Source organism: Copadichromis virginalis, linkage group LG15, assembly GCF_057382275.1.
Source record: "Copadichromis virginalis isolate Kocher_CV1m ecotype Utaka linkage group LG15, C_Virginalis_male_GT1.1, whole genome shotgun sequence".
NCBI lineage: Eukaryota > Metazoa > Chordata > Actinopteri > Cichliformes > Cichlidae > Copadichromis > Copadichromis virginalis.
Genome location: NC_140632.1, coordinates 33,673,946 through 33,695,836, shown reverse-complemented (window position 1 = coordinate 33,695,836; position 21,891 = coordinate 33,673,946). Strand labels below are relative to the sequence as shown.

The window sequence follows — 21,891 nt, the reverse complement described above, 5'->3', positions numbered from 1 at the left end:
ATATGTTGACAGAAATTTGAACAGTCTCTGTAATTACTTTTACATCTTTATATGACAAGGTTTGATAAGGTTGTATGAAGGCTCGAGGAAGGGGATGCAACACTGTGAAAGAAATACTGTATGTAATACTGAAAGAAATGATTCAACACTGGACATCTCTCGGGCAAAGAGAGCCGAGTTTGCAGTATACCATTGTGGAAGAAGCTTCTCCGATGAGAGGTGAAACGTGCGGTCGCTTTTCTTTCCAAGCTCCTTAGACTACGATGACCTGGATGACCGAGAACCGTCACAGACACAGTGTTGAACATAGAGGAGTTCAATTTACCCTTTTGTAATTCCTTACCTTAACACCAAGCGTTTCATATTTTATACATGACTTTGGCATCCTCAGTGTGATTTTTTTCCCCTTAAAAATAAAAATTGCACTCTAGCTCAGGGGGCGATCACGTGCCATATGGATGAGAGCGGACGGTCCACCGGTTCAAGTCCGACCCTTTCCCCTTCTCTCTCTGTCGTTTCTTCCCTGTGTCTATCAAATAAAGCTGAAAAAAAAAGTAAATTTTCTGAAAGTAATCATGGCCTGTCATTTCTCTTTACTTAGCTGATTGGTTCTTTCTGATTTTAATCTATAACATACTTTGACCATCATCATGGCATGCATCATAGCTTCACTACAAAAACAGCATCAATTCAATGTCTTTAGAAGACTAAAAACTAGATATCTGATATGTCCTTTGATCATTCACTGTGGAAAACTTCAAAAAGTGGATATTGGGTGAGCTTTTAAAAGGTGTGGGTGGCTTTACTGTACACTTTGATAGTCATCTGGCTTTAATTTTTTCTGTGTAAAAATAATGTTCATAAAATAATGCCATTTTAATTCTTAAATGTAGGGTATGGCTATCGAATGAAAAAACAAACTTGGTGTTGACGTGTTTTGAATGAAGCATTTAGACATGTTGCATTGATCAAACAACTTTGTCCTGAAGGCCCTGATTCGTTTTTAATCAAAATCTTGCAATTTGAGCATGAAGAACCTGAAAAGCAAGATAATATGCCCAAAGGAAACTGTAACAAGTTTAACAGGCAGTGAAACAATGAGAGAGCATCTATTGATTGTCACACATTCTGGGATCCAGGCCCTGCACACAACTGCAAGAGGTCAACTTGATCATCAGAGTTTGACTTGATGCATGCTCGATCATTCAGGTAAGAAAATCCCAAAAGGTTGATTCTGTTGAATCTGTTGATTCTTCAGTCTCAGCTACTGCAGGTTTCCCCAACCTTATGAACAGTACATTTGCACAATAACTGAAACTAGCCCCCTGATGAACAATGGGCTGTGAGGGGCTAAATAAGGTAATAAATAAGGATAAGACAGAATAAAACTTGGCACATGGCAAACACATTCCTTCATCTGAAATTGATTTATTTTCTGTTTATATCCAAGTACAAGAGCTATGGGAATAAAGACAGAGGAGACTGTCATAAAGAAATTCTGACAAAATGCACACTGATAAAAAAAAATAATAAAATCTTGAATGTCTACATGTAATACCTGGACATATGCAGGTATCCGATGCTGCTTGAAGAAGAAAAAGACTACAGAGGCAAATTTGTTCCTGTAGACTGTTGCAACTTCCTTTGACCTATCTGTATGCAGCCAAGACGTTCTACGTATCAGAAAGCTGTCACCTTTGATGTGCAAAGAATACATTTAAATTGCTTCCATGTTCCTCTGAGTGTCACGAGACTGATAAAATTCTAAATCTAAGTTGAATCAAAAAGGGTAAATACTAAATGCTTGAGACAGTTTCTGAGTCTAAAAACTGGGAAAAATAACTTCAGAGAATGCAAGGCAAACAAAAAATGAATGCAAAGACATGTGCTATGAACACCATGAAACAGCTGGGGTGACAGAAGTACCGAAAGAGGAAAGATACTGAAACAAATGGAATTACAAATCCACAGAAAAGCGAGTTTGTGTTGGAAACAAAGTGTGATGTTGGTGTGATAGGTGAAGAGTCCAAGCAGTTATACTTGTGTTGGAAGTAAGCACTTGGTTGCACGTTTGGCAGACGTTTATGAAGACACTGTCTTGTTTGAGCAAGTAATCCTTAAAATGACATCACCAATAAACATTGCTATGGTAATAAGATTAACAAAGCTGTCTACCCTGATCATGTTCTTCAGTAAACATGCATTTAGCTGATACTGGATCAGTCACACAGGATTACTAGGAAGCTTTACACTCCAGGCTCTATTTTGGTGGCAGCACAACATATAACAAATGCTTCAGCACAAAGCAGGTAGTGTTCTGATGGAAATGTGTCTTAAATGTTTCTGTGTACAAGACATTAGACACTTCAGCCACTAAAAGACCTTTGACCCCTTAACATCTAGTATATCATATTTCCCAGATTGTTCAACAAATTTTCGGACAATTCTTTTAGGCTTTAAAGGGTTAAAGTTTAGTGGAAAAGAAAGCATAATCCTAAACCTCACTTTGAAAGGATTCATCAATTTTTAACCCCATTTCCAAAAAAGTAACAATTAATTTAAACCCTATATTTAAATGAAAATAGTACAAAGACAACATCCAATGATGACAGTGAAGAAACATAACACTCGAGGCTTTTACTATGGAGCTATAGTGCTATGACAACTTGTGAAGAATGTGGTTTACCATTGTTGTGCTGAATAATTAATATTGTGATTGACTTAAAATACTTACTGAAAGCAAGTGTTGCTAATTTCTACACATGCCTTCACCAATTCTGGTGCACATTACCAAAATCCTGTGCACTAGTGTGCAATACAAGCACAAGTTCCTCTGCCTTTAGTTATATACCTGAACTTTTACTGCAGATATCCTTTCTAATATTTACTATTTGGTTGTTTTGTTTAGTATTTTCTTGCTGGAATATGCAGTACCTTAGCTAAGGGTTATCATCTTATCAGTAGCACAAGTTGCTAACAAAATCTTTAGATGCACTGATAATTCAGTATTAATTGGATCTTCACAGACAACTTTGTATAAGATGAGTATAAATGTATTGTATTTGGGGGAAATCAAGAAAAAAAATCTCAGTTTAAACATTTTAAATACTCTTTTTGTATTCTTTTCAAATAAATACACAGACAAAAATGACAGTGATTATAGCACAGGATATCGGTACAGGTATCTGTAAAAGACACTATACCTATAAAGGAATAGACTGCGTTATAGTCCACTCTTTTTAACCTAAAGCTCTGTTGTACTGTATTTAGATTAATTTATGAAATTTAGTTTTTTAATATTTGTCTTGGTCCTTGTTTGAACTACTGATGTTTTACAGTGTACGGAAAGCTTCTACATCAGTCTATTAAATCCCCACAGTCACCTAAAAGTAGCAGGACACACGGTGATGCAGCTGCAGCTTCTGCTATTCAGATTGGTCTGAATGCCCCCGTGCAATTAAAACAATTGTCCACATTAACTTTGTGCTTGTTGTTAGCCTTAAACCATTAAAACAGAGCCCTGTGCACTGTGACCAAGCTGACCTTGCAGGAAGATAAAACACATGATAAAGTCATAATAGCACATGTAATTTGTGCAGATGCTTTCTTGATCAAATAATTAGAATGAGACAACAACTGCCCCTGATCCTATGTTGTTGTCATTTTACGTTACTCTGTTATTTCAATATTGGAAACAGTCAGCAGCTGTAAGACAATTTCTATGGAAGGGGACATGTTGTGTGTGTGTGTGGTTTAACAGGTCACAAACAATGAAGTTTCCCATTCACAAAAATTCAAGATGCTCTGGAAAGTAAAATTCACATTAAATTAAAGACACCCTGGAGGTGTTCTAGCGATTAGAGGAATGAAAGTTCCCCCTAAGTGGAGGCTGAACCCTCTGTGGACAGGCAGAGAGGACAGCTGTAGTCACTGTTAGCCACTGCCTCACCTCTGGTTCTGCTTTAGCTAATTAAAGTTCTGTGGAGTTGGTAGTACGAGCGGTTGACTCAGGAGGAAGGTCACAAATCATAGTCAAACTTGTACTCATGTGCAAGGTAGATCCTGCGGAAGATGAGTGCAGCCAAAGCCAGAGTGAGCACCACAATGAGAACTGCAGAGCCTGTGTGGCTTTCATCCTGAGGCTGATGAATTGGTGTGAAAACTGCTCTGCTGGCTGCTGACTCTCTTTGGGTCTGTTGGGCGCGACGTTGCCTGGGGCTGAGAGGACGATCGGAACTTGTGGAGGTTGTAGGTGTCTGAAGTGCTTCTGCTCTTGTGGACTGAGAAGCCTCTACCTGTGGAAGAGGATCTCAGTGTAAGCATCATTAAGACAAGGACATTAGTCATCTCATTAGTTACATTTTTGGCTGTTTGGCTGTTTCCTCAGTAAATGTCTGAAACTCACTTATTTTATAGACTTTTTCTACTAAGCTTTTAAGCTTTTGTTCTTCTGTCTTTAAAATGCTTTGAACCACTTTTAGGAGCTAAATTTTGCCTGTCCTTTAGGTCAAGCAGCTTTGGTCGGTCGCAGCAGCAGACTACAATGTTAAAAATGAATGTTTGAAATAATACACTAAGGACAGTACAGTGACACAGCAGTTAGCACTATCGCCTCACAGCAAGAAGGGTTTGAATGGGTTGAAATACACTGGCCACGGGCTTTTTCTCTGAGACATGCAGTCAATAGGGTGAATCTAAATTGCCAATAGGTGTGAATGTGAGTGCGAATGGTTGTCTGTCTTTCTGCGTTGGCCTTGACAAAGACTGGTGACCTGGTTGATCTGTTCCGTCCTTCATCCTGTCTTCTTTCTCTCACCCCAACCGGTCGCGGCAGATGGCCCCGCCCCTCCCTGAGCCTGGTTCTGTCGGAGGCTCAGGGAGGTTTCTTCCTGTTAAAAGGGAGTTTTTCCTTCCCACTGTGCTTGCTCATAGGGGGTCATCTGATTGTTGGGTTTCTCTCTGTATGTATTATTATAGGGTCTACCTTACAATATAAAGCACATCGAGGTGACTGTAGTTGTGATGGGCACTGTATAAATTTACAAGGAGCTTTTAAAATGCTTTCCAGTTAGGGACATGGGAGAGTGCACAGTAGACACCTACACATGTATGCACCTAAACACACAAATATGACAAAGACCAAAGCAGAAATGTTATTAGTTTACACAGAACTAAAGCAGCTTTAGGTGTGCTGTAATTTCCTGTTAATAACCTAGTGACTTTAATCGCCAAGTTGCTTTATTTTGTACGCACACTTTTTAAGACAGCCAATCACACAGGACAGCAGATGCCATTAAAACGGATTCATGCTGATTATATCAGACAAGGACATCATCACGAAATGTGAACAGCAGGACAGCTTGGACATGACTGCTGCTTAAATTAATTTATGAGCTTCAAGCTGATTACTGCTATATAGAATTCAGCTGTCTAGCAGGAAAAAAAATTAAACTGAGAACAATAACATCTAGAGTTTGGCTACAATGAACACAAAAAATTATCTTCTATTATGATAAACTAAATATGTGCTGATATTATAAATTATACATTTGTAAAGGAAAAAAATTAACAGCATTTTGAAGCAAATCTTAGATTGTATTGAGTAGAATTGTAGTAGATCAATATACACTAACAGAAAAGTTTTAGAACACGCCAATTTTTTAATTTTGTATTGACAATTACGCAGTTTTATTCTCATTGCACATTGAAATGAAAACATAGTACAAATAAGCAATTAGAGTTAAATAAGAAATCATGGAATCAATTTATAGACCAAAATGTATTCTAAACTTTTGACTCATCAAAGTAGTCCCCTTTGGAAGATATAAGAGCTGAACACACCTGTGGCATTAATATTCTTCACAAAGTTCTTCTCATATCTGTTGCTGAAGTTCCCATAAACGTGCGGCACTTGTAGGTTACTTTGCTTTCACTGTTCTGTCCAGTTCATCCCAAACCAGGGTTTAAGTCTGGAGACTGTGCTGGCTACTCCGTGTTTTTAAGCTTACCATCTTGTTCTTGTTTACTGAGGTAGGTCTGACATAGCTTGGACTTATATTTTGGGTCCTTGTCTTGCTGTAGGATGGAATCCTGATCAACTAGGCACATACCAGAGGGTATTACATGGCGCTGCAGAACGCAGTGGTAGCTGTTTTGGTTCAGGGTGCCTCTCACTCTGAATAAATCACCAACCCTGGATCAAGCAAAACAGCCCCAGACATCACACTTCCTCCTCCATGCTGAAACTACATGGTTTAGCAAAAAGGAAATTTTGAAGCGTAATCCTACATTAGAGATAGTGTCTGTCTCCTGAATCCAAACTGGAAGCTGGTTCCATAGAAGACAGGCCTGAAAACTGAAGGCTCTCCCTCCCATTCTACTTTCAAATACTGTAGGCACAACAAGTAAGCCTGCAGTGTGAGAGCCAAGTGCTCTAGTGGGGTGATATAGTGCTATAAAGGTCATTTAGATAAGATGAGGCCTGATTATTTAAGACCTTGTATGTGAGGAGCAGGATTTTGAATTCAATTCTGGATTTAACAGGAAGCCAATGAAGGGAAGCCAAAACAGGAGAAATCTGCTCTCTCTTTCTAGTCCCTGTCAGGACTCTTGCTGCAGCATTTTGGATTAACTGAAGGCTTTTCAGGGAGTTTTTGGACATCCTGATAATAATGAATTACAGTAGTCCAGCCTGGAAGTAATAAATGCATCAGCTAGTTTTTCAGCGTCACTCTGAGACAGGACATTTCTAATTTTAGAGATCTTGCACAAATGGAAGAAAGCAGTCTTACATATTTGTTTAATATGTGCGTTGAAGGACATATTGTAGTCAAAAACACTCCAAGATTGCTCACAGTGGGCTACTTTCAGTCATTGTTCAAAGGTACTGTAAGGTTGGGGAAACCTGCAGTCAGCTGAGACTGAAGAAGTCACCTGGATGAGTGGCAAAACGTTTCTCCCACTGAATACGCTACATCCAGATGAACAGAATCAAGTTTTAGGGATTTCCTTGCCTGGATGATTGAGCATGCATCAAGATGCTATAGTTAACAGTTTAACTACTGCCAGCTTGAAGACCTGGAGTACGTAGCCAATTAATAGGTTGATTACATTAAAGACTGAAGCACTAATTAATGTTAGAACATTTTTTGAGCAGGAATGGGATCTAAAAGAAATGATGATGGCTGGGAGGGAGTAATTCCCTGAGTTAACTCAGAAAGATCAATTGGAGAAAAAGACTAAATGAATATTAATGGTACTGAAAGTAGTTGTACATAATGTTATCTCTGTGAGATTATTATGAGTCCTTTTTTCTCTAATGGTAAAAATTTTATTTGTGAAGAAGTTCATGAAGTCATTACTAGTTAACGTTAAAGGAATGGCTGATTCAACAGAGCTCTGACTTTTTGACAGCCTGGCTACAGTGCTGAAGAGAAACCTAGGGTTGTTCTTATTTTCTTCAATCAGTGATGAATAGTAAGATGTTCTAGCTTTATGGAGGGCTTTCTTATAAAGCAACAAACTATTTCTCCAGGCTAAATGATGATCTGCCAGATTTGTGACACGCCATTTCCTCTCCAGCCTACAAGTTGAACAAGAACAAGATGGCGCCGAGTATGGCAGCCTTGTCGCGAGCTCCCCCAAGCAACAGCTTTTTTCTGTGTTTAATTTTACTTTTCCTTCATTTTTTCGCGAGTAGCACATGTCTCCTTGTGTACGACCGACAAACCTTACTGGACATAAAAGACGGTCTTTCTTATAACTTTCCGGAGTTCAAGTTTTGCAACACGGACGCTCCGTTTGCAGACCCCCCATTCATCTCACCTGAGACGCCTTTGTTCTCTGGCCCTGGAGGCCGCAAACGCAGATGCAGAGGGAGAAGATCTGGCGTTCTGGTTCGACTGAGACGGCGCACTAACAGACCACCGTTACCCAGTTTATTACTGGCTAATGTGCAGTCTCTGGAGAACAAGCTGTGCGAGCTTCGGGCACGGATCTCATTCCAGCGAGAGATGCGGGACTGCTGCGTGATCTGCCTCACAGAAACCTGGCTATCAGACAAGGTACCGGACTCCGGAATACAACTACCGGGGTTCTCCGTGCATCGCGCGGACAGGTCACAGGATCTTACTGGGAAAAGCAGAGGCGGTGGTGTGTGTTTCATGATCAACAACAGCTGGTGTGATTATGCGAACGTGCACCCGGTCAAATCCTTCTGCTCACCGGACCTGGAGTACCTGATGATTAAGTGCCGGCCATTCTGGCTACCGAGGGAATTTACAGCAGTGATTATTACGGCTGTTTACATTCCCCCACAAGCCGACACTGACCGAGCACTCAGGGAACTGTACAGCGCGATCAGCAGCGAGGAAACCGCACACCCAGAGGCGGTGTTTATCACAGCCGGAGACTTTAATAAGGGAAACCTGAAGAAAGTCTCACCCAAACTCCACCAACACATCCATTTTAACACTCGTGGAGATCGGCTACTCGACCACTGCTACACCTCTTTCCGGGATGTGTACAAAGCCCTCCCCCGCGCCCCATTCGGCCAATCAGATCACCGCTCCATCCTGCTCCTGCCCGCCTACAGGCAGAAGCTGAAACAGGAAGCTCCAACCCGGAGGGCGGTGCACTGTTGGACGGACCATTCGGAGTCTGCGCTGCGGGACTGTTTTGATCACGCGGACTGGGAAATGTTTCACGTGGCCGCTAGGGACATTGATGAATACACAGACTCAGTCTGCGGATTTATCAGGAAATGCGTGGAAGATGTCGTCCCATCCAGAACAGTTAAATCCTTCCCAAATCAAAAACCCTGGATTAACGGAGATGTTCGCGCGGCACGGAGCACCGCCTTTGCCTCCGCGAACACATCGGACTACAAACACGCACATTACCAACTCCGGAAGACGATCAAAGCAGCCAAACGTGAGTACAGGGACAGGGTGGAGCAACAGTTTGACAACCCTCGGAGTATGTGGCAGGGACTAAACACGATCACAGACTTTAGAGGGAAAACCAGCACACCGCAGACCACGGCCTCTCTGTGTGAGGATCTAAACGTATTCTACGCTAGATTCGACACAGCGAACACCATGAGACCGGACAGTGTGCGCACCGCGGATGACGTCAGTGCGCACACTGTGTCTGAGGAGGATGTGCGGAAGTGCTTCAGGAAGGTGAACGCGCGCAAAGCTACTGGTCCGGATGGGATTCCCGGCCGCGTCCTCAAGTGGGGAGGATCATCAAGGACTCCAGTCACCCCAGCCATAAACTGTTCAGACTACTTCCATCAGGAAGGAGGTTCTGCAGCATCCGGTCCCGTACCAGCAGACTGAGAGACAGCTTCTTCCATCAGGCCATCAGACTGCTGAACACGTCATAGACACCTCAGCTTCACTACTGGAACTTTAACATTATGCACTCCATACTGTACAGTAATGCCACTGTTTTGCACATGTCTCACTCTGTATATTTTATTTTATATATTTTATTTATTGTTTACTCTATTTAATTTGTAAAATATGTGTACACACACACACACACACACACACACACACACACACGTAGAAAAATATTTAGTATACACATCCAGAAGTACATATATTTATTAGTTTCAGATGTAGCCATTCTTGTATTTTTTGTTTACATTATTGTATTTTGCACAACTCTGTTGCTTGTGAAGCTCGCACACAAGAATTTCACTCACATGTGCTGTACCAATGTACCTGCACATGTGATGTGACAATAAAAGTGATTTGATTTGATTTGATTTGAAGTCATCACCTTTAAGGTGCGCGTTAGAGAGTTATACCAGAGAGTTGAAAGTAGTTTTAATTTGAGGCTCTCTTTTTCACAGGAGCTACAGTATCCAGAGTCATATGCAGTGAAGAAATAAAATTATTAACAAGATAATCGACCTCTGTTGGACTAACGTTCAAGTAACCGTGCTGCACATGTCATTGTAGAAGACAGTGGATGAATTTATCCCCACTGCTGTGTAATAGGGCTGCTCGATTATGGCAAAAATGATAATCACGATTTTCACTGAAATTGAGATCTCGATTATTTGACGATATTTATTTAACCCTTACGACCTACTATAGAACCAAGTCCGCCAGAGCTTATATTATTTTTTTACATGTTATAGTGCCATTGGGAGCATTTCAAGTTGCTATACATCAATACAACTGTTATAGCCCATATTTTAATAATATGTATGCATTAAGTCCATAGTAACTACATTAATTACAAAAAAGTGCAATAAACTACAAAAAAATTGAAAATCATTTTTGTTTTTTACATATATTTCTACTTGGAGAAATTTAAGAGGTTTGTCCCTCAAAACTTTAAATGCAAAAAATAGTTTACAACAACAGGAAATTTATTTTGAGTGTCTTCATAGTTTTATTTTGGAGATAAAGCAATTTTTATATAGTGCAGGAAAAACAAAACAATCCTATGATTCAAATTTGCAAAGAAAACAGCAGGTGCATCAAAATAAACTATTTCCAGCAGTGCAATATGAGTTCTAAGCATCCCAGCAACTATTCAGAAAAGTCAAACATGACTTATAAAAACACCAGTATAGGTTTTTAAGGCCTACAAGTAAAAAAAACTACATGTTCCACGAAGATGACGTCACTTCCGGTTTCTGGCAGGAAATGGCGGACATGCGATAGTTCGCGCTGACGTCTATTTCAATGTGGGAACGAACAGCTGATCAGATGGCAAAGCTGTTTCTGGAATATTATGTTTTTGTTCCTGCAAGCGCTTTTTATGCAATTTTTGCAAAGCTTTATGTGGAAGGAAACCGTGACCGAGGACAAGCTGATGGCATAAGATGTAAGTACAACTCCTCCGGTTTCATATGCAAAAAAAAAATTATTGCGCTAGCTTAGCGGTTCCGGTTCTACAGGGATTTAAAAATAGTTACACAAAACAGAGCGTGCTGCTCTGACCGGTGTTCTGGGAATTTCTCCTACCCCGTAAACCGTCCTACCCGTAGTTCCTGAGCATGTGCGCGCATGCGCACAACACAAAAAGGGAAGCTAAGCGCATCCGGCTGTGATTTCACGCTACTCCATTGTCATATTTGCAGGAGAATAGGTAAGTAGTAAGTATTAGTACTTTTTATTGACGTTGATACTTGATTTTTTAAGCCTTTGTGATTGTTTGTCAATATTAAAGTGAAGTCGCTATCTGCTTTCTGCACAAAACTGTCGAATTTGCAGATTCGGTGAAGTCTGCTGTCAAGTTACCGGACACGTGGTATTTGCACAACACTTTTGAGTCCGCAGCTTCGGTGTTTTAAGGCTGTTTCGGTAATTTCGTTATTTAATAAGTTAAATTATTTGCATTGTCAACTGCACATATTGAAGCTCATAAGAAAATGTTTACTGACATTCGTAGATATGGAGAAGAAGTGGGAAGAGATTTACGCGTTCATTTCTGCGGGCTCCTACCCTTCAGGATATGACAAGGCTCAGAGGCAAAACCTCAGAAGATATGCCTCAAAATTCAAACAAAAGGGTCAGTAATTTACTGTTAATACTAACAACTCATATATGTGGTTAAATTAATTTCTAAATATATATTGTTTTACTGCAGATGGAGAACTCTTTGTTGGAACCAGAAGAGTAGTAAAAACCATGGATGATGCCAGGAAGATATTTCATGAGTTTCATTCATCTCCAATTGGAGGACACACTGGCACACACAAAACGCTAAATGCAGTGTGTTCCAGATTTTACTGGTTTGGTATGACAGTTGACATTAAAACATGGGTATGTATTAACTGTTTGTACTGTTGTTAAATAGTGTTTAAAATAAGCACATTTTTTGATATCAGTTAAAAATATAAATAAATATGGTTAATTAGTGATATTACAGTAATAACCCGTAGGCCTGGCAGAGATTTGAAGACACGCACACAAACTATTGTTGCTAAATAGTTTGTTCGTTAGAGAATATGTCATTAAGTGTTTTTGTTTTTTACAAATGAGAATGTTGAACATTTACGTGAACTCCATAAATATTTTTACCTTAAAGATTCAGGAATGTGACCAGTGTCAAAAAGTTGGGAAACCACTGACTGCTGTGCAACCGTTGCAGTGTATTCAGGTAAATATTATGCCCCGTTTACCCATCAAACTATGCTTGTAGCTCATATTCATAAAGGCAGGAGGGTTTGCCAACTAATTTTAACCATCAATGTTAATGTGTACATTATACAAATTGTTATTCAAATTATTAATTTGTCCTTGATAGGTGTCTGAAGTGTGGGAACTTATTGGTATAGATCTTACTGGACCTCTTCCTAAAACTTCAAGCGGCTTCCAGTATATACTTACTGCAACTGACTACTTTTCAAAATGGGTTGAAGCTTTCTCATTAAAAACGAAATCTGCATCTGAGGTAGCCCAGCACTTGTGCTCCATTATATATAGACATGGCTGCCCCAAAAGGATTTTGTCAGACCAAGGCAGAGAGTTTGTGAATGAAGTAAGTGTTAAATAATTTTCAGTTACATTTTTTAACTTTACTTCACTGGGGTCAAAGATTTTTTTCTTGTGTGCTTGTATAAGCAGTATAACCTTGTCCTTATCTGTTGAAGCTCAACTCTGATCTTTGCAAGTTATTGCAAATTGAAAGAAGTGTCACAGCAGCATACCATCCACAGACGAATGGTCTAGATGAAAAGACCAATGACAACATAAAAAGGTATGCCTAATTTTTATCTATCAGTTTTTAATAACATTACTTATGTTATTCAAACTTAATTGTTACTTAATAATTTATTAATTTCTTTACTTCTAATTAAACTTTGTCTTACTTACTGTGTTTACATATTTCTATGCCTGCATTTAGAGCCCTCCGAAAACTGGTGAATGACCAGCAGAATAACTGGGATCTGTATCTAGAGCCCACCCTGTTTTCACTTCGGTCAAAAGTACACACCACAACAAAATACACACCTTTTTTTCTGATGTATGGAAGAGAGGCAGTATTTCCATCAGAAGTGCCTGTTCAAGTGCCGGTGAGTGTTTGTCAAATTCTTTCTATGTTAGAACTAAGAATTGAAACCATTTAAGAAAAAAACCCAGTAATGTCTTTATGAATATGATATCATCTTGTTTTAATTGCTAATATCTACAAAATTTTAGATTTCCAACATCATTCTGCCAGACGACAAAAGGTACAGTGACTATGTACAGTCTGAAAGTGAAGCACAACATGCAGTTAAAGAAACTGCACAAGAAAACATTGCGAAGTCACAAGACAAGCAAAAGGTTGCATATGCCAAGCGGGCCCTGAAAAAGTACAAAAATGTTGTGTACAATGTAGGGGATCAAATTCTGCTTCTAAATATGAGGAAACGTGGGCGAAAAGGAGGAAGACTTGAACCGGATTTTTCAGGTCCCTACACAATTGATGACTTCAGTGGAAAATGTGTTAGACTGAAAAACGCTGAGGGAAATACTTTAAAAAGTCTATACAGTATTGACCACATTAAACCCTATAGAACAAGCCACCCTGTCCAAGTCTCAACTCCAGCTGAACCTGTTGAGAGTAGCCCATCTTTTGAGATGTGGCCTTGCAGTCCTCAGCATCAACATGAAGCGCTGCAAAATAACAGATCCTCTGTCATTCAGTTTGCACCAAAAATAGCTCAGGTAAAATCAGTCCAAGCACCAGAAGAGCTTGTACCAGTGACCCCCCAGAAACCCAGCACGCAAGAAAAAGGTGGCATAGCTAAAAATCTCATTCTGACCGGTTGGTCAATTGTTGCCTGTTTGGCTAGTCAGATGGATAGAATGTTTTATTTTTTTCTCCCCTCTTGCTAATTTTGACCTGTTGGTCCAATTTTTGCTAATTTCTGATTTACATAAAGCTACTCCCCTCTGGCATGTTTATGTTGTTGGCCCGTTGGCCCTTGTCTGCTTGTGGCCCGTTGGCCATTGACCGTGATTTTCAAATGGCAATTGTTATTACTAAAGAAACTTATCATATTTTGTTTTTTAGTGAAGTGGCTTTGGGCTGCAAAAGACACCGGGCGTGTGGAGGCAGTCGTTGGGCCATACAAATTGTATGACTCTTCTTTTCGCACACTGGAGGATAGTGGGTGGCTTTCTGATGAGGTAAGTGAAATAATCATTTTTGGTCCTAGTGGTGGTCTGTAAAAATAATCTTCTTTTAATCCAAACAGGTCATTGATGCATACCTGCACTGCCTCATTAAGAAACAAAAGGCAAGTAAGAACGTATGCCAGTTATTTCACAAAGGTATTTTATAAAATTTTGTAATCATTTAAAAAAAATAATAATAATAATAATCTTGCATTTTTTCAGAAACCCGTGTATCAGTTGTCTTGCGTTGTTGCAACCTCTGTTTTCTGGGAAGTTTAAATGTGTCAGCAAGGTAATGTAGATGTTATATTGGTTATATAGTGTATGTTATGTAAATAAATCTAAACCTTTATAAACTTAAAAATATTCCACAGATGTTGTTTCTGGCTGAGGACATTTGGTTGTGCCCACTGAACTCTGGTGCACACTGGATACTTGTGGTACATGTTCACACCTCATGTGTTTTTTCTCTATTTTGTTTTACTGTTCTTTTTAGCAGCATATTCTTATTTTGAAAATGTTTACAATTGATTATGTTTACTTGAGTGTAATACACATATTCTACTAAATACAATTTTTATTTTAGGTTGTCAAAATCTCCTCACAATCTGTACTGCTGTTAGACCCTCTTGGAAATGAAGGTTGTTATGAAAGGAAAGTTATGCGTAACTGGAGGTATTCATCATTCATTAATTATCTGTTTTAGGTTGTTTGGTTTGTGGGGGGTTTTTTCTTTTTATTTAGAGCAAAATGCTGGCTACATTTTAAAAACTTGTTTTGTTTTTATTAGGAATTTTCTGAAGATGAAAGGAAAGGAAGAGTCCCGAGTGGATTGGAAAATGGAGACTCTGCCACACAACAAGCAGATGGACTCCAGCAGTTGTGGAGTTTTAGTGTTGAAGGTATTTAATAAGCAATTGTATTTAATGTATTAAACTAGAATTAAGTTAATCAATTGCAATTACTGTAACATATTTTACAGTTTGCCGAACACTACCTTCTGAGTGGAGAGGTTACTAGGGTGCTGTCCACTCCAGAAGCCATTGGGCTGCACCGCACTGAAATTGCTTGCGAACTGCTAGAACATCAAAGTAAGTTGAGTCATGTGCTTTTGTATTGCAATAGCACTTTCAGTTTTGTTTAAAACTGTTAGGTTTAATGTCAGTGTGTTTCTAGGTAATGCTGATGACTACTGTGTGGTTTGTTCCATGCTGGAAGCCGATCCAGACTCCAGTATGATTGAAATGGTAAAACAAATAAACCACAAATGCAATATACAGTGGCTTGCAATAGTATTCGGCCCCCTTGAACTTTTCCACATTTTGTCACATTACAGCCACAAACACAAATCAATTTTAATTGGAATTCCACGTGAAAGACCAATACAAAGTGGTGTACACGTGAGAAGTGGAACAACAATCATACATGATTCCAAACAATTTTTACAAATGAATAACTGAAAAGTGGGGTAATTATTCATCCCCCTGAGTCAATACTTTGTAGAATCACCTTTATCTGCAATTACAGCTGCCAGTCTTTTAGGGTCTGTCTCTACCAGCTAGAGACTGGTAGAGACATTGGTCTTTCATGTGGAATTCCAATAAAATTGATTCATGTTTGTGAATGCAATCTGACAAAATGTGGAAAAGTTCACGGGGGCCGAATACTTTTGCAAGCCACTGTAGTAATTATTTTCTCATCAAATTCATAATGTTGGTTAACACACTTACACACACCCCCCCCCCCCCTCCCCTCCCCCCCTTCTCCCTCTTCAGGTGCAGTGCGAGTTTTGTTCCAGATGGGCACATTTTGGATGTGCTCAATATGAGAGCAGCCTGGTCAAGTACCTGTGCGACAAATGTGCATAATTTGTACACTGTTTCTTTTTCAGTTCTTTCTCCCTGTGTTCTGTTGATCTATAAACGTCAAATATATGTATCTGTAAATATATTCAGTAAATATATACTGTAACTATAATGGAGTGAGTTCATTGTCAAAGTTTATATAGTCAGGTGTTCCAATCACTTCAGTGGTGACAGCTGTATAACTTAAGCACCTTGGCATGCAGACTGCTTCTACAAACAAGTGCCAAACCATGCTACCTTTGTTATTATAAAGTAGAAGCATACTCTGACAGGAAGAATTACGTGCCAAAACATGCTACCTTTGTTAATAAGAGCAAGAAGCATAATTCTGACGGGAAGAATTACGTGCCAAAACATGCTACCGTTGTTATTATAAAGTAGACGCATACTCTATGTTGTGAATGTGAATGTGACCTACAAGCACACTTTAATGGGTAAAAAAAAGTGTCAAACCGAACTGGCTTTATGAATATCAGCTACAAACATACTCTGATGGGCAAAGTTAAGTGGCAAACCATCATACCTACTTAAATTTGTGCTGGAATTATTGTTTGGCAGCAGAAATGTGCATAAATTACATACAGTAGGACATTTTGCCAAAGTAGGGCAGTTTGTCATATGGCAGCGTAAAATTATCCTACGGGTAGGACGTTTTGCCAAAGTAGGATGGTTTGTCAGAACACCGGCTTTAAAGGGTTAACAATAACAATGTATTGAATAATGACTTTAAAAAAATAATATAAAATAGTGTGAGAAATACTGATAACAGTGCAAATGTTTGCAATATAAGAAATAAATGAAAAATGTAAACATCTATGTTTAGTGAACTTTGCAGTGTTGCTCTGTGGTGCAGCTACGACACCGTAGCAAAGTTTACACACTGTGTCTACTTGATCCACGTCTGACTCCGCGAACCCATAATGTTTCCAAACCACTGAAGTTTTTTTTTACCTCTTTTCAACCAACGGCAGTCACTCTCCTCTCCAAATAACTTCTGCTTAGCTTTCTGAGCTTCCCTCGGGTCCTCTTAATTGTTGTGACGTGTGTTCGAAACAAGAGGTGCGCTCGTTTTGCCACACGGAGCAGCGCGAGAGTAAAGCACGAGGGAGGTGCTAATAATCGGCTCAGTCACTTTTAATGATCGTTGAAAGCCCAGATCGTAATCGTGATTAAAATTCGATTAATTGAGCAGCCCTACTGTGTAATACATTATTATAAATTAAAATGTTATTAGGGAAAAAAAAAATCAGACAAAAGGTTTTCAGGAAATGTTATTAAATACTCAGTTTCTCTGCTATATATCATAAAAAGATCTAGAAGTGTGATTAAAGTGGAGAGTGGGTTCTTCTACATTTTGATAAAAGCCAATTGAGTCTAATAATAGAATAAATGTTTTTAGCATCTACATGAATGTTAAAATCACCAACAGTAATTATTTTATCTGAGACGAGCACTAAATCAGATAACAAGTCTGAGAAATCAGACAGAAACTGTGTAACGGTGTGTTCACACCGAACGCGATGGACGCGAATAGAGCGTCAGGTTTACATGTAAAGTCAATGGAAAGGCGCGATGACGCGCGATTGCGGGTCCCGCGAAAATTCGGAAGCAGATTTGCGTCGCGAAAACGCCAAAACGCGTGAAACGCGCGTCAGTGTAGCGCGTCAGGCGCGTTTGACGCGCGAATAAAACCACGCGCGTGAGTTTTTGTGTTGCACTTTGTGCATACGCGCGTTTCGCGTCTACCGCTCGAGTTGGAAAAATCTGAACTCCAGCGTCAAATCGCGCCGCGACAACCAATCAGGAGCCTGGTGACGTGGCTGTTACCTAGGTCAAAGGGGCAGATCCAGCCAAAGCCCTTCATTCTTCATTCAGTATGGAGGAAAAGCTGATCAGCGCCGTGGCTAACCACCCCGAGCTATATGATGCCAGCTCCTATTTCTACCGAGACAGGAATAAAAAGGACCTAGCTTGGAGACACATAAGTGAGGAGATCGGGCAACCTGGTAAGTTCATTCCTTCTTCTTTTTAATTTTCAGACTGACCCGATGAAGCCGTGCAAAAGCTAGCAAGCGCGCCTACTGTCCCGCGATTTTCCCACTGTTGTACAAATACCTTTCCGCTAACCAGATAATGCGTTTATTCAGAGGACATCTGCAGGAGAAAGTGGAAGAGCCTCAGGGACACATATAATAAGGAGAAGAGGTCAGAGAAGGAGAAGAGGAGTGGGTCTGCAGCAGGATCGGGGAGGAGATGGAAGTTCTTCGCGGTCATGGGGTTTCTGGACCCCTTCCTCACCCCGCGGGAGACCAGCGGTAATATGGTGCGGACCGTGGAGAACTTCTCCCCCGAGGACCAGGGACAGCCCGAAGAGGCAGCAGGGGAGTGTCAGTCAGAAGGTATGTTTACAATTAATTAATGTAGGCAGTTAATTTATGCGTGTTGTCATACAGGAATATATTTTGTTTATTAATAAACAGTATAAAGTAGTCCCGCTGTTCATCCGTCACTGCCTCGCCTTTTCGCTGATTTTTTTTATTGCACCGTACAGCTTTCAACGATGCGCATTGCATTCTGCAGCCCAAATGACAAATCTCCTCCGTGTCGTGTCTCCTGCGCTTGCCAAACTTATCATGTTTGGTTTTGATAACCATCACTTCAAATAGAAAAAAACAGCACAAAAACACTCATAACTATGACCCTCATTCGGAAATAGACACCTGCACCGGGAGCGAAAAAGGCGCACGAAAGTGGCGCCGCAGACGGAGAAAAAGCGCTGCATAATACTTTTACGTTTTAAAATCGACAAAGGTTTGCACTTTGAGAATCAACTTGTGAGAACTGTGACTACTGTTCATGTGCTGCAATAAATGGGAGACCACTGTATATAATAATAAGTATATAATAATATAATATTCTCTATGACTATTGTCTTCAACCTGTTAACATTTAATATTGTCTTGATAGAGTCAAGTTATCATGCAGCAGAGTCCTCCCCTGTTGCTTCTCCTGACTCCCCAGTCCCTGGTCCCTCCACTCCTGCTGCTGCACCCACAGGTATGAACATCAAGCACTGATAGCTTTTTACTTGCTTGGATTCCCTTGTGATCACCTTTACTAAATATCTACAACCAATCTGTTCATATCCTGTTTTTTTTTTCAATTTTGAAAATGACAATCTAGTAGCAGCCTTCTCATTTCTTTGTGGTGTTTTGTTCTGTTTTTTACAGGCCCACAGAGGAGGAGAGCTCGAAGGCGGTCGAGGGAAGGGTCCCAGGATGGTCCATCGGCGGTGGAGCTGGCTATCCTGGAGTCCCTAAAGAGGCCACGCCCGTCTGCAACAGAGTATTTCCTCCTCGGCCTTGTTCCTGCTCTGGAGAGCATGCCGCCTCAGACACGAGAATTCGTGAAATTCCAAATTCATAAATTAGTTTTTGACAACAGCACAGCTGTGCTAAATTTGGAAACATTGGACCCTAATGATCAGTAGTTTTCTGATGAGGCAGCAGCTCTCCAGGGCAGAAACAATGTTCTTATTCTTCTCCTCCTTCTCCCCTGAGGCTCTTCCACTCCAAGCTGGGTCCTTTTTATTCCTGTCTCTCTGTAAATAGTTAAATTTCATATATTTATGTTGAATCTTTTTATTACTGAATTTATATATTTTATCAAATAAACATTTATAATGACAAATGTCTCTGTTCTACTACACAGCAAATATTGGCACCCGACTTGACACAAGTAGAATTTATTTCATATTATACTAATGACAAAATATACTGATACAGTGGGATGCAAAAGTTTGGGCAACCTTGTTAATAGCCATCATTGTCCTGTACAAATCGTTATTTGTCACAATTTAAATTGTCAGTTAAATACATCATATAGGAGACACACACAGTGATATTTGAGAAGTGAAATGCAGTTCACTGGATTTACAGAAAGTGTGCAATAACTTTACACTAAACAAAGCAGGTGCATATATTGGCAACACATAAAAAGAGAAATAACATAAATATGTAGTGTATATCAATGTGTGTGTCTCCTATATGATATATGTAATTGACATTTTTTACTGTAACCGATTCATACAGGAAAATAATGACTATTAATAAGGTTGCTCAAACTTTTGCATCACACTGGTTATAGGAACATAGTGAAGACAAGTTACTTAAGAGAATAAAGAGAGGTTAGGTTATTTTGGAGTAGAGATCCATTTATTAAGAAAATTTTAAAAAGGAGAAAGTTCCCTTGTAGTTGTGGAACATGGATCCTGAGTTGGGGGGTGCCTTCGTCTGGACGTGCTTCCCATCCAGAGCTCCACAACAGAGGGGGAAGTTCCAGCGCTCCTGGAATCCCTCTGCGATGGACCGCCAGTCTTCAGTTGAAGGCACAGCCGTGAAATCGTCCACTAGACAGTCCCAGATGGCCGTCGCTACCTGGGGGATGATCTGGCTCACCATACCTATGACACCACAGCCATGCTATCATTCAACCACTGAACTGATAACAGCATAAATCGAATTAAATTAAATCGGGACTTGATGAGACCATCTGAGTATCACTAGAAATATTATAAACAGTACCAGTTTGCTATCGGTAAACACCGAGAGCATTCACTGTTAGCATAGCACATCCATGTTAGCAGTGTATAAACGATAGTTTATACACGCCGACAGCATTCACTGTTATAGCACATCCATGTTAGCAGTGTATAAACGATAGTTTATACACGCCGACAGCATTCACTGTTATAGCACATCCATGTTAGCAGTGTATACACGATACACTGCTAACATGGATGTGCTATGCCATCAGTAAACGCCGACAGCATTCACTGTTAGCATAGCACATCCATGTTAGCAGTGTATAAACGATAGTTTATACACGCCGACAGCATTCACTGTTAGCATAGCACATCCATGTTAGCAGTGTATAAACGATAGTTTATACACGCCGACAGCATTCACTGTTATAGCACATCCATGTTAGCAGTGTATACACGATACACTGCTAACATGGATGTGCTATGCCATCAGTAAACGCCGACAGCATTCACTGTTAGCATAGCACATCCATGTTAGCAGTGTATAAACGATAGTTTATACACGCCGACAGCATTCACTGTTATAGCACATCCATGTTAGCAGTGTATACACGATACACTGCTAACATGGATGTGCTATGCCATCAGTAAACACCGACAGCATTCACTGTTAGCATAGCACATCCATGTTAGCAGTGTATAAATGGATGGTTTAGCATATATTAGCACAGGTATCAATAAAGGACTACCGTATTGACCACTTTTACTAACCTCAGGCAGACGGACAGGCGCTCTGCAGGTGGGATTGAGCGCCTGTAATTGGTGTCTAGGCGGGCGATTCTGGGACCGACACGGGAAAGCAGGTCCTCAAACTGGCCGGGTGACAGACGATGATATCGCTGGAATCTGCCGTCATCCAGGCGCAGCTCCTGGAGCAAATGGTGAAACTCACCAAACTGCTCACGCGCCTGGAGGACCTGATGGACCCAGGTACGGCGAGGACGTCTTTTACGCTGCTGCTCTGCTCTCCACAGTACATAGAGAAGGGAGACTCTCTCTTCAAGCGCTAGCTCGATAGCTGCCATCTTGCAAAACCAGGTCTGGCACAACTCCCTCCCACATTCCTCCCACATTTCCGGTTCACGCGCGTCACGCGCGTCAAAATATCATATTTTGACGCGCGATGGATTTTTCTTGGACACGCGTTGAGACGCGAATGTACACGCGTCAAATTAGGGGCGTTTGGGGCGTTTTATTCGCGTCCATCGCGTTCGGTGTGAACACACCGTTACGGTGTGTTCACGCGTGTCCAAGAAAAATCCATCGCGCGTCAAAATATGATATTTTGACG

The 21,891-nt window shown here is 40.3% G+C and overlaps 2 protein-coding genes and 1 long non-coding RNA gene across 5 annotated transcripts in view; 1 reads left to right on the top strand and 2 right to left on the bottom strand.

The window, feature by feature from the left end:
* Positions 1 to 1,408: 1,408 nt before the first annotated feature.
* ube2j1 (ubiquitin-conjugating enzyme E2, J1) overlaps positions 1,409 to 21,891 on the bottom strand; it is a 55,918-nt gene continuing 35,435 nt past the window's right edge. For all 3 annotated transcript variants that reach the window (XM_085433001.1, XM_085433000.1, XM_085432999.1), the window contains one exon: positions 1,409 to 4,295. In XM_085433001.1, the coding sequence (XP_085289127.1) occupies positions 4,020 to 4,295 (276 nt within the window). In that variant the 3' untranslated portion in view covers positions 1,409 to 4,019. The remainder of the gene's footprint in view (positions 4,296 to 21,891) is intronic.
* Positions 17,501 to 19,953, top strand: LOC146692808 (uncharacterized). The gene is made up of 4 exons (XM_085433002.1): positions 17,501 to 18,003; positions 18,145 to 18,396; positions 18,965 to 19,054; positions 19,228 to 19,953. Exons 1-4 carry the CDS (start codon positions 17,874 to 17,876, stop codon positions 19,485 to 19,487), a joined length of 732 nt encoding a protein of 243 aa, XP_085289128.1. The 5' UTR covers positions 17,501 to 17,873; the 3' UTR covers positions 19,488 to 19,953.
* Positions 20,190 to 21,818, bottom strand: LOC146692807 (uncharacterized). Its single transcript, XR_014915291.1, has 2 exons — positions 21,312 to 21,818; positions 20,190 to 20,459 (listed from the first exon to the last, which is right to left on the bottom strand). It is a non-coding gene; the product is annotated as an uncharacterized LOC146692807 (long non-coding RNA).

Coding starts and splice junctions, on each gene's coding strand:
- LOC146692808 (XM_085433002.1), top strand. CDS start 17,874: ATGGAGGAAAAGCTGATCAGCGCCGTGGCTAACCACCCCGAGCTATAT. Junction 18,004..18,144: donor TGAGGAGATCGGGCAACCTG/GTAAGTTCATTC, acceptor GCGTTTATTCAG/AGGACATCTGCAGGAGAAAG. Junction 19,055..19,227: donor TCCTGCTGCTGCACCCACAG/GTATGAACATCA, acceptor TGTTTTTTACAG/GCCCACAGAGGAGGAGAGCT.